At 45.9% G+C, this 12467-nt stretch overlaps 1 protein-coding gene across 1 annotated transcript in view; it reads right to left on the bottom strand.

The window, feature by feature from the left end:
* The window catches only part of TMEM43 (transmembrane protein 43), a 37032-nt gene that overhangs the window by 12337 nt on the left and 12228 nt on the right, over positions 1-12467 (bottom strand). The window contains exons 8-10 of the mRNA XM_029601376.1: positions 6037-6158; positions 5203-5277; positions 3546-3647 (exon numbers count right to left, since the gene is read on the bottom strand). Coding sequence (XP_029457236.1) covers positions 3546-3647; positions 5203-5277; positions 6037-6158 — 299 coding nt within the window. The remainder of the gene's footprint in view (positions 1-3545; positions 3648-5202; positions 5278-6036; positions 6159-12467) is intronic.

Raw genomic sequence — 12467 nt, 5'->3', positions numbered from 1 at the left:
ATAGCCTCAATTCTCCCACTGTGAGCATCCTTTAAGGCCATTCCTCCTACTGCGAGAATAGTCGTCTGCTTGGTGACAACACACACACACAAGTGCTTCCATCTTTGGAAAACATAATTGCTCTCACACAGCCGGGTACAGGGGGTACAGGCCTGCCAAGACCCGTCCCACTTTGAAATTAGCTTCGGGGCGCCCCACTCAAGATCAATTAATTTTTGAATGGCTTCCATAATGTGAGATCTTTCTTCGGCTCAGACACTGATTCAATCCCACCATCCTCAATGTCTGGGAATCAGGGCCGGAAACTCATCTTTATGAAAGACCTGCAACATAGTTCTAAACTGTTCCAATCTCAGAGGAATTTCCATCCTTCAGGGAAAAATGATCGGTTTCATCACTCATGCCATCAGGATCCTCATCGGAAAGACCGTCAGCTGATCCAGGCATGCTCCAAAGCTTACCCGCAACACGCGTGCGGAGTTTCACCGCCTACGACCCAGATCAGATAATAAAGGTTGGGACAGAGGACTGCGCCTGAAGAAGGCAGAGGGATCCGTGCCAAAACCAGGGGCACCTATTCTGAACACACTGAACTACCATCCCCCGCTGACAAACCAGTTAGGGGAGGTCCAAGTTATGCAACTTTTCTGGCATCTCTTTTTCCAGTCCTACACCAGGCTGGAAACAACTGGGTTTAGTAAAATCAGAGGTAGGCAATTCCTCCTGAGCCACCAAGCAACGCTGGCTCAATTATAGGGAACGCCCGGCTGAAACGCCTGAATATGACAAGCAGCACAGAGGGTAAGGCACTTAGATTTCTTGTCATAAGCGCCATCTGTCTATCAGTATGCTGAACAAGCATCTGAAAAGTGTGTGTTCAGTTGAAGCCGCCACAAAAAAATCTAGGCGTCCAAAATTTAGTATATGTGCTGCCAAAGCGAGCACCAAGCTTCCAAAATATAGGCATCCAAAAATTTTGGGACTCCACACCGTAAATCGAAGAGCACCAATGCTGCACCGCTTGGGTGCAGATATAAGTGCGTACTTAGTGTTTGGGTAATTGCCAGGTTCTTGTGGCCTGGTTTGGCCTCTGTTGGATACAGGAGGCTGGGCTTGATGGACCCTTGGTCTGACCCAGCATGGCAATTTCTTATGTACAAAATTAGGCGCACATATGGACGCTCCCAACCAACTGGCCGTCCAACAAAACATCCAGCTAGGCATCCGATTAAGCTCGCTATTGGAAGCACTCGCACAATCCAACGGAACTGAAGAGGGCAGCCTAATGATCAAGGAAAAAGTGTGTGAATGCCGCCACAGCCTACCAGACGGCAAACAAGAGAGAAGCCTGAGAGCGGGATGTAGGCCAAAGAGACGCTCAACCCGCCAGCTGCCTACGTCCCCCAACTCCCACAGAAGTGGGAAGGCATGTTGGATATGCACACTGAGCACAGAGAACAAAGGAGAGGGGAGCTCTACACAAAACTCACTCTCTGCTTACAACAACAACATTATTATTTATTTATTTATTTATTTATTTTTACTTGAGCTCGGTCCATCCCGGCCAAGAACAGAATCGGTCTCCATCTGCGAGGGGGAGAGGGCATATACTTTCACCGCTGCGCTTGGCTTCCTGCACCCGCTGCCTTTCAGGTGTTTCAACTGCCAAGTCTACGCCGGCTGAAAACCAGCTACCGACCAAGGCACTCCTCTGAGGGACCCCAGAAATCACCTCAGGAATTCTCAACTGGGACCATTTGGTATCACCACGGGAGAGCGGGGCGAATTAAATTTCCTTCTTCTTTCTCCTTCTAAAACTTGAAGCAATCCCCAGTACATAAGAATATAACATAAGATAATAAGATATGCCATACTGGGTCAGACCAAGGGTCCATCAAGCCCAGTATCCTGTTTCCAACAGAGGCCAAACCAGGCTACAAGAACCTGGCAAGTACCCAAACATTAGATAGATCACAAGCTACTGATGCTTATTCATTACCGTAATAGCAGTTTATGGATTTTTTTCCTCTAGGAACTTATCCAAACCTTTTTTAAACCCAGTTACACTAACTGCTGTAACCACATCCTCTGCTGAGTGAAAAAGAATTTTCTTTGATTTGTTTTAAATGAGCTACTTGCTAACTTCATGGAGTGCCCCCTGGTCCTTCTATTATCTGAGAAAGTAAATAACCGATTTACATTAACTTGCTCATGTCCTTTCATTATTTTGTAACTTCTATCATATCCCCCCCTCAGTCATCTCTTCTCCAAATTGAACAGCCCTAACTTCTTTAGCCTTTCCTCATATGGCAGTCATTCCATGCCCCTTATCATTATCATTTTGGTCACCTTTCTCTGCACTTTCTCCAGTGCAGCTATATCCTTTTTGAGATGCGGTGACCAGAACTGCACACAGTATTCAAGGTGTGGTCTCATGGAGCAAATCAGAGGCATTATGACATCCTCCATTTTATTTGCCATTCCCTTCCTAATATTCTGTATGGTTTTTTTTGATCGCCACAGCACACTGAGCTGACGATTTCAATGTAGAGAGATGCACATCCACCATCTGCTGGAGATGGAGAATACTGGCGGGCTGATGTCAATGCAGAAGTATATATATACACACTGTGATGACAGCTTTGCTCCGTCTATATCTACTGGCAGAGGTGAATAACCCACCGATTCTGAATTCATCTGTCTGAGCGCTAAGAAACTATACATTCACCAATAACCTAACCCTGGCTATAGGAAATAAAATGTATACTTCCCTGCTCCTCTGGGCTGATAGTACAGAACTATTGGCAGGTCCCAAGGCTACCTCATGAGAGATGAAGGATCTGGACCACAAGGTTTCTACCCCATGGATTCTAGGATTGAGGTACAGAAGGGTCACCAACCCCCCTTCTCGTCTACCTCAAAGAAGGTAGGATGGCCCCATCAGGACCTCACAGCCCTTTGGAAGGATCCAACAATCTTTTCTTCCTTCATATTTTTCCAACGCTCCAGCCTACAGGTTTTACATCATCTACTGGAGAAGAGAACCACTAGGGGACTGCGGGTGGCACACTAGGTTATGCACAGTGTCAGTAAAACTCGTTTGCCTCCATCTCCAGGTAGGGATGCAAACTCCAGGAGTCTGGACTGATCTGGGTATGAATAGGAACACTACTTCCTGCCTTGCAGCCAGTCACTTGCTCCACTGTACTTTCCTTAAAATTTTCTTTCCTTGGCCTTGTAGATTATGCCGATAGCTCCTAGACTGGTAACTGTCTGTCTTATTCAATCGAGATGCAGAATTCTGGTCCTGGAAAAGGTTGCAACACCTTTCATTGGAGTAACCCAGGAGTCAACCAAAGATGCTGCTACTCGTGAATTTTCCAGGCCACACAGGTCAAGTCTCACTTGAAGAAGTGGCCCTGGCAGTCTCTAAAGCTCAGGTAGAAATGCACACACCCCAGAGACTAAGGAAAAAAAAATGCCTGGCAAGAAAGTTCTCTTTAAAATCTGACTGAAGTATCATGGCAGCCTGGGGCATTGCTTACCTCGGGAGAGAAAGCCCCAAAGTACAGGATCTCCAGAGTATCTCCAGAATTGGTCTGGTAAGAAACCAGTTGATCATGACTCAGGCGAGCAATCACGCTGACCTTGCACAAGCAAAGGGAAGAAGGTTTGAGTGCCCTGTTTTGTTCACTGCAGCTGCTGAATCAAGCAGAGCGGCGTTAGCTGCATCCCCCACTTACAAAAGGCTCCAGCCTCAAGAACACTAGCAGAAAACACATGCAGGTACCAGAACATCATTATCCAGCATGCACCACTCCTAGAGGAAAATCTAACTCTTAAGTTTATTAAAAGTAAGCTTGTGGAGATCAAAGTAGTAAGTAGTAATTCCAGACTGGATTTCGAGCATCTTTTTCTTTTCCTTAAAAGAACTTTTGAAACAACTACTTTATTTATTTATTTATTGCTTTTGTATACCATCATTCTGTGACTAATCATAACAGTTTACAATAAGTAAAATAAAAATAAAATAACAAAATCATAAATTAAATTTTCAACATATATCATGACAAAGTAAAAACATTTCAAAACATTAAGAAAATGATATAAAATATAAAACCAACAAGCCGTAAAGCCCGTTAAAACGGGCTACATCCCTCTGTCTCTCACCTCCCCCCTCATTCTCTCTCCCCTCACTCTTCACCACCCCCCTCCCCCACCCACTCCTCTCCTCTCACTCAGTCCCCCCTCTCCCTCACTCCCTCCCACTCAGTCCCCCCCCCTCTCCCTCCCTCCCACTCACTCAGTCCCCCTCTCCCTCCCTCCCTCCCACTCACTCAGTCCCCCTCTCCCTCCCACTCACTCAGTCCCCCTCTCCCTCCCACTCACTCAGTCCCCCTCTCCCTCCCTCCCACTCAGTCCCCCTCTCCCTCCCACTCACTCAGTCCCCCTCTCCCTCCCTCCCTCCCTTCACCCCCCTCCATTTCCTCCCGGCGCCGTAAGCGCGACTTCCCGCAACCCTCACCCGGCTCCATTAACTCCTCCCGCTCCTGCCGGCAGATCTCGGGGGGGGGGGCGGGAGTGACACCCCCCCCCCCGAGATCTGCCGGCAGATCTCGGTGGGGGGGGGCGCGGGAGTGACCCCCTCCCCCCCCGAGATCTGCCGGCAGATCTGGGGAGGAGAAGCAGCGGCACTGCGCGCGCGGCGCCGCTGCTTCTCCTCCCGCTCCTGCGGCCCCACCGCCATTTTTTTTTTCTGATCGACATCCTTGCCCGCACATGCGCAGTAGAGCTGCGCTCTACTGCGCATTTGCGGGCCGTCGGTCACAGGCCATTTATAAGGTAGATAATTATAAGATAAATCATAAGTAAATAAAACAGATAAAAAGGTGCATGCCTCAATCAGAAATCTATTTAGCTTCCTTGCCTTAATAGTTGATAGCCAATTAATCAGATCCTTCAAAAGCCTTTTTAAAAAACCATGTTTTTAGATTTTTTTTTTTAACACTACATTTATCTGCTGCCATTTCTTCTGACTCAAGCAAAATGAATTCTGTTCTATGCTCTGAAAATGCTCCCAAGATAAATTATTTATCTTAAAGAAATACATTAGTTTCAGCAGGGCAAAAAAACCTTTACAAATGAACAGATGAAATTTGCACCACAACAGCCATTTCAATGCCAAGAAAGTCAAAGAGTTACCACATCTGGAGTGCCCAGGGGTGATGAATCTCCACTTAGACCCGCATAGAAGAAGGAGACCCGCAGATCTCCCACCTGCAGGGGAAACAACACAGTCCAAATCAGTCCGTGGCAAACAATTTTCTTAAGATTATTAGATGGAGTTAAGCTAATAGCATTACTAGGTTTCTTTAAAATGCTATTTTTTATCTCCCCTGCACAAACTCTCTCCTTATCATCAGGGAATCATCCTGCCGAACCTCTTTGCTCCTTCATATCCAGCTCGCATCAGAGTTTCACTGTATGCAGCCTCTCTCCTTAAAATGATAGCATGGGTGAGAGAGAAAGATGGATGGGAGCAGCACATGAAATCCAGCGATCAAACAGCTAACAAGGCTTCCCAAACCTGTCCTGGGGTCCCCACATCCAGTCAGGTTTTCAGGATATCCACAATAAATATGCATGAGAGAAATCTGTGTACACTGAAGAGCCAGCATATACAAACATCTCAAGCATATTCACTGTAGATATCCTGAAAACCGGACTGGCTGTGGGGTCCCCTAGACAGGTTTGGGAAGCCCTGAGCTAATAGAAATGAAAAATGGTGGCCAATCATTATGCAGCATCAAGTCTTTGAAGGTTTCCGTCACCAGATCAGAGGCTACATAATCCAAGGGAGCCATAAAAACTGATTCTGGTTACTGAATCTGATCACTTGTTCAGGATATGGCCACTAGGTTTCGAAGGGCTTTCTGGGATATGTGGCGCAAACACCGGACTATCAGCACACATCAGCCAGCATCTCAGTTTTTTATATTCCTGCTCGTTGCTGTGTTTTCAAGACTGAGGTCTTACTTGAGGACTCTTGTGATTCAAGCTGTGATAGAAATAATCTTCATAGCTGGTTACATCTGCATGAGGGCCCTGCAGTTTGGACAGGCTCATCTTCTTAAAATTGACAATCTTTCCTATAAGACCTAAAACAAACATGCATTAGGAGGATATCAAATTATCAAAGATACGTGCCTGCAACGCCATAAAGAAAGAAAAAAAAAAAAGAGTTTGTAACTGGATTTTCCCTCAACATCTATAGGTCTGTAAAATCATTAGGTGCAGCACGGGGGAACCTGTTCTGACATCTCCCTCTGTAAAGGAACCAGGAGCATCTTAACATTGCAGACTTACCTTACACCAGGTCAAATAAACTGAAGCCAGCTCACAAGGGATTTCAGCTCTGCATGAGGGGCCTGAGAGCGAGATTTCAATGCCGGGTCCTTTACTGAATATATGCCAGAGTCTACCAAAGGAATTCCCTCACTGGCGCCTATGTCAGGCCTCCAACTATCTGCCCCCACCCTCCCCCCTTCCTTCCACTCAGCCCCTGAACGTTTTGGCAGCACGACAAGCCGTTTTACCTAAAAGAACAGTCACCTCCCATTAATGACAACTTGGGGATTCCTGTCCAAGGAAGTGGCTGCTTATGGAGGCAGAATTGTTATTATTAAATGGAAGTTATTTCCAAATTTGTAAACTGCCTCTACTGAGGACGCTACAGGGCGGTGTACAACACAAAATATAATCAAATCATAAATAAAACTGGAAATGATAAAAATAAAACCCCACTATTTGGTACTTAAATACAGCCATCATGAAGTTTTGTTTTAAAATTAGCTGAATCAGCAGAGCTCAACCAGTGAGGGTGCCCCCGATGCATGTATTCTAGAATCAGGATTGGCTTATAGGAAAATTTATTCTTACCTGCTAATTTTCATTCCTGGAATACCACAGATCAGTCTAGACAAGTAGGTTTTGCATCCCTACCAGCAGATGGAGGCAGAGAATAAAAACTTTTCAGGCACTTTTCAGGCACTTTTCAGGCACTTTGAGGGCTCCCCCTGAACTGGGAGCTCTCAAATCCAGGGTAAAACTGAAAACGTCAACCTATATATACAATCCATACCTTCTGCAATACACACATACCGAATCAACAACGGTCTTTCGAAAATCAGGGGATGGGATTCTGGACTGATCTGTGGTATTCCAAGAACGAAAATTAGCAGGTAAGAACCAATTTTCCTTTCCTGTTCGTACCCCAGATCAGTCCAGACAAGTGAGAAGAACCCAAACTCCCCTATACTGGGCGGGAACCTGAAAGAACTGCTCCTTACACCCTCTCCCCAAACACAGCCTCCTCTGGAGCTCAAACATTAATCTGTAAGGCTTGGTAAAAGTGAAGCAAGGACCATGTCACTGCCCTACAGATCGCCTGTGGAGATACCAACCGACACTCCGCCCAAGAGGTAGCCTGCGCCCTCAAAAAGTGGACCCGCAAACCCTCTGGGGCCATCTGTCCATTACACAGGCTGAAAAAAAAGTCTCCTTTCACCATCATGCACCGGTTGCCTTAGAAGCTTTGTTTCCTTTCTTTGCGCCACTGAAAAGAACAAACAAATGATTTATTTACATCTTTTTATTATACCGACGTTCAAGACGAAGATTCTTATCACACCGGTTTACATCGAACCAAACCTTGGAAAAAGTTACAAACAACAAGTATCTTCGAACCAAATTTAGGAAAAAATTACATATAAGTAATAGATAATAAAGTAGAACATAACATATCAAGTGGTAATCAAGATAAGTACAGTAAAACCTCTAAAAGAGTATAGCTAACTTCGAACATAAACTCTGCACTTAGCTCGGATATTAAGGAAGGACAGGGCTATCAGGGAGGAGGTGGGGGGGGGGGGGAAGTAACTTGGGGTCGGGGAAGGGAAAGAAAATTAAACGTTATTACAGCAAGTTTTGCACGATAACTGCATCAGTAGTCCGTATTTGTGTCGCAGGATATTAAGGAAAGGCTTGTATGAATAACCAGGTCTTCAGTTTCTTTCTAAAGGTAAGCGGGCATTGTTCCTGGCGAAAGTCTGGGGGTAAATCTGAACGTCAAACACTTTTAGTGACTTTAATATACCGTGACAGAGTCCGATGCACATCCAACAAATAAAAACCCCATGTATGCTATTCCTTCAAGCCTTCCCTTAACTTTCTAAACCTTGCAAATGCCACCTAGTCAGACTTCGCTATTACTCGGCTAAGCGCCCTGCCTAACTACAGATTGTTATGCATTTATTTTTTATTTAACTCTTCTGTCCTTTGCTTCCGGCTATCTTAGCCCCCAAGTTCATCTCACCCTGTTTATTGTAACTTTGCCTCTCGTTAAATGATCTGTTAAGTTATACCCTCTCGTTACCTGTAAACCGATGTGATATGATACTGTTCATGAATGTCGGTATAGAAAAGATTTAAATAAATAAAAATAAATATTTCAGACGACAAATTCAGAAACACAAGAAGTTCCACCAACTGGTTAATTTGGAATGCGGCAACGTTGTTCAGCACAAATGAAGGCACTGTACGCAGTGACACATCGTTGTCTGTTATTCACAAGAAAGGCTCTCAACATGACAACGCCTGCCACTCCAAAATCCATCTGGCCGAACAAATTGCAACCAGAAACATAGCTGAGATCCTTTAAAGATGTCCTTTGTAAAGGCTAAAAGGGAGGGCCACAAAGTACTCTCAGAACCAAATTAAGGATCCAGGACGGACAGATCCTACGAACTGGAGGACACAAATGCTTTGCCCCCTTCAGAAATTGCACAACATCTGGATGGGAGGCCAATGGCTTTCTATGTACCTTACCTCGAAAACAAGCTAATGCCACTATCTGCACTTGTAGCGAGTTGTAGGCCAAGGCCTTCTCCAATCCCCGTTTCAAAAAGGCCAGTATCTGAGGACTATTCACCTGCAACATATCTAGGCATTCCTCCAAGCACGAAGCCTCAAATATTCTCCACACTCGAACGTAAGCAAGCAAAGTGGATGGTCTCCTAGCCTGAAGTAAAGTAGTGATAGCCGACTTCGAGTAGCCCTTCAAAAACCAGGCCGCGAAACAAAAGCAATATACCCGCTCTGAGAATATGGGCCCTTGCCACCGTAACCCTGACAGGTGAGCCAACCTGATAGGACCGTCTATTGTGAATTGAACGAGATCCACAAACCACAGATAAACGCGGCCACTCTGGCGACACGAGAGCCACCCTTCCTGGGTGTTTCCCTATGCACCACAACATTCGACCAACAAGAGTCCACTGCGGGAACACATACAACAGGATTTCTAATGGCCATGGCTGAACCAGCACATTTATTTCTTCTGAATCGACCTCCCACCTGCAGCTGAAGAACCGTGCCACCTTGGCATTGCTTCCCAAAGCCATCAGACCCAGCTGTGGACTGTCCCACTTGGACTGAATGAGGGTCAGGGCCTGCTAAGGTAATCTACCTGCACATTGTCTATCCCAGCTATGTGAGATACAGCTAGCCCAGCCAGAAACTGCTCTGCCCACGCAAACAGCACCCGAGTCTCTTGAGCCACCGTGTGACTCTTCATCCTGCCCTGGCGATTGATACAGGCCACCATCGTCACATTGTCCAAGAACATTCTTACCATCTGACCGCACACCTGTTGCAGGAAATAACACAACACTCTGAGCATTGCCCTTATTTCCAATTGATTGATAGACCAGGACACTTCTATTGGAGACCAAAGACCTTGGGCCATCAACCTTGTCAGACCACCCTCCAGCCCTTGAGGATGGCATCGGTGGTTACCACTACTAGCCCGGAGTCTCCTGCTCCACCCCTCTTTCCAAATTGTGGTGTGACAGCCACCATGAAAGACTGGATGTGGAGTCTCCATGTAGTGGCAAGGAGCGATGAAACTCCTCTGATAGTGGATTCCATCTGGAGAAAAGCACCTTCTCTAGAGGACACATGAGCGCAAACGCCCATGGCACATGTTCCAGCATAGATGCCATAGAACCCAGGATCTGCAAATAATCCCAGGCACTGGGCACCACTAACCGAACCACCTGTGCCTGCAGCGTCATAATTCTCTCTGAGGTAAAAAAACAACTTTGCCAAGATGGGTATCTAACCTCGCTCCCAGGTATTTCAATGACTGGGATGGAACTAGGTGACTGCTCGCTAGATTTATTATCCAGCCCAGCGTTTGCAACATCTCCATGGCCCGCCGAATTGACCAACTGCACCCAAATGAGCCAGTCATCCAGATAAGAGTGGACCAAAATCCCCTCTCTCAGAGCGGCTACCACCACAACCATCACCTTTGTGAACATTTGCGGTGCTGTCGCTAACCTGAAAGGGCTCGAAACTGGAACTGCTGCCCTAACACCACAAACTGTAGAAAACTCTGATGATGTGAACATATGGGAATGTGGAGATACACTTCTGTTAAATCTAAGGATGTGAGAAAGTCTCCTTTGCATACCACTGCTACTACCATCCTCAAAGTCTCCATATGGAAATGCAGCACAAGCAGTGCCACATTGACCTTCTGGAAATCCAGAATTGGACAAAAAGTGCCCTCCTTTTTTGGCATCACGAAGTAAACAGAATATCTTCCTTGTCCTTCCAGCGGCCCCAACACAATTGCGTCTAACCTTTGTAGCCGCTACAATGTATCCCGAATCACCTCCCGTTTGACATGGAAGGCACAATGGGACACTATGAAGGCATCTGAGAGCGGTCGAGAAAATTCTAAAGCATACCGTAGCCGACTCTTAAGTAGTCTTGATCCACCCCTCATAAAAAAAAAAAAAAGAGAGCGCTAGTCTCCCTGCAACTGCCTCCACAGAAGAGTGGACCAACCTGATCTCATTGTGAGGATTTAGCTCCTCTGGCCTCCTGAATGGAGCTATCTCAAGTTGTTTCCACGTCACCACAAAAAGACTGCTGCCTTCCTGAGCTCTGCTTCCCTGCTAACGAAGTAGCCTTGTTAAGAAGAATCTCCTCATATCTCTGAAGCATGAATGTGAAGGGAAGGTTTTCGTGCCGCTCATCTCTTTGATTCCCCCAAATGCTTCATCGACTGCTCCAACCTTTCCCCAAACAGTTTTCCTTTAAATGGAAGATTACACAGCTGTGACTTGGACCAACCATCCACTAACCAATTACGCTGAGACCATGCTTTGGGCAGACGTCCAGACCAAATCATACAGCGCATCTGCCACAGACTACTCGACTTCCAACCGGGCAGCCTCTCTGGAACTGGCTATCGGGATGGCACCCATATCTTGTGCCTTCTGCACCCAATGAGGACAGGCTCTTTGCATAAGGTTACCACAGATCACCACTCGAAAACTTAGAGCTGAGAGTTCAAACATCCTCTTCTTTTCTGTTAACTAAATTTATTGATTCTTCTAATTTTAAGTGTTCCTTTTTAGTACGTTTTGATTTATATTTTTATCTATTTATTAGCTCTATTAATTTGTTTTTATTTTTATCTCTGATTTTATTTATTGCCTTTTATATATTTATGTAATCACTATTGTTCTCTTTTACTTATGTAAACAGTTGTGATGGTTCCCTCCAAATGACTGTATATAAAAATCAATAAATAAATAAAATAAAATTTCCAACTTTCTATCCTGGGCAACCTTCGGTGCGGCCAATTCCCCCACCAGAATGGTCATCTTCTTGGTCACCGCCAACATCGAAGCATCCATCTTGGATAAAACCAACAGCTCCAAAAGTATCCTCCATCAAAAGAAATAGCTTTGCCAGTGCCCTGGCTATTTTGAGGCCTGCCTCTGAAGTATCCCATTCCCAGCTCACCAACTTCTTTGGCAATGGAAGGCCTTTGGCAGACCCTGAAGATCATCCAGGAGCGGATCTACTCCATTATCAGATTCCTCCTAGATAAATTTAATTCCCTGCACTTCCAGAACCTGGGGCTTAAGCAGTCTCAATCTCTCTTGGCAGAACAGGTGGACCACTCAAGGGTCATCCCCCTTCTGTGACTGGGACCTCCTCAGGATCATTTCCATCTTTGTTATCATCTGGGTCGACATCCACGGGTCTGTTCCCTGGATCTTCCCACAGATCATCACCCAGATCATTGTGCGGGTCATCAGAAACATCCAAATCCATAGACCTGTCATCTCCCGCCGCAAAGTCCAGGCCCAGCCGGCAGAGCAGACCCCCGACCCTCTGACCGAAGGTACCTTAGATCTCTTCAAGGTCTCCTGAGGTGTCAGGCCTAGATGCCGCTTACCTCCTGCTCCTCCTTTGGCCAGACAGACTTTGAGCAAGAGCTAAACAAATTCCTTCCGTAGAGAAATCCTCCACCACTGCTGCCGTCACCTGCCGAGGACTGTTCAGGCTCCTCTTCCTGCTCCTTTTAGTGTTAGGCGATTAATAAA

Source organism: Rhinatrema bivittatum, chromosome 4 (assembly GCF_901001135.1).
Source record: "Rhinatrema bivittatum chromosome 4, aRhiBiv1.1, whole genome shotgun sequence".
NCBI lineage: Eukaryota > Metazoa > Chordata > Amphibia > Gymnophiona > Rhinatrematidae > Rhinatrema > Rhinatrema bivittatum.
The sequence above is the reverse complement of the archived record's forward strand: the minus strand, read 5'-3'. Positions and strand labels throughout refer to the sequence as shown.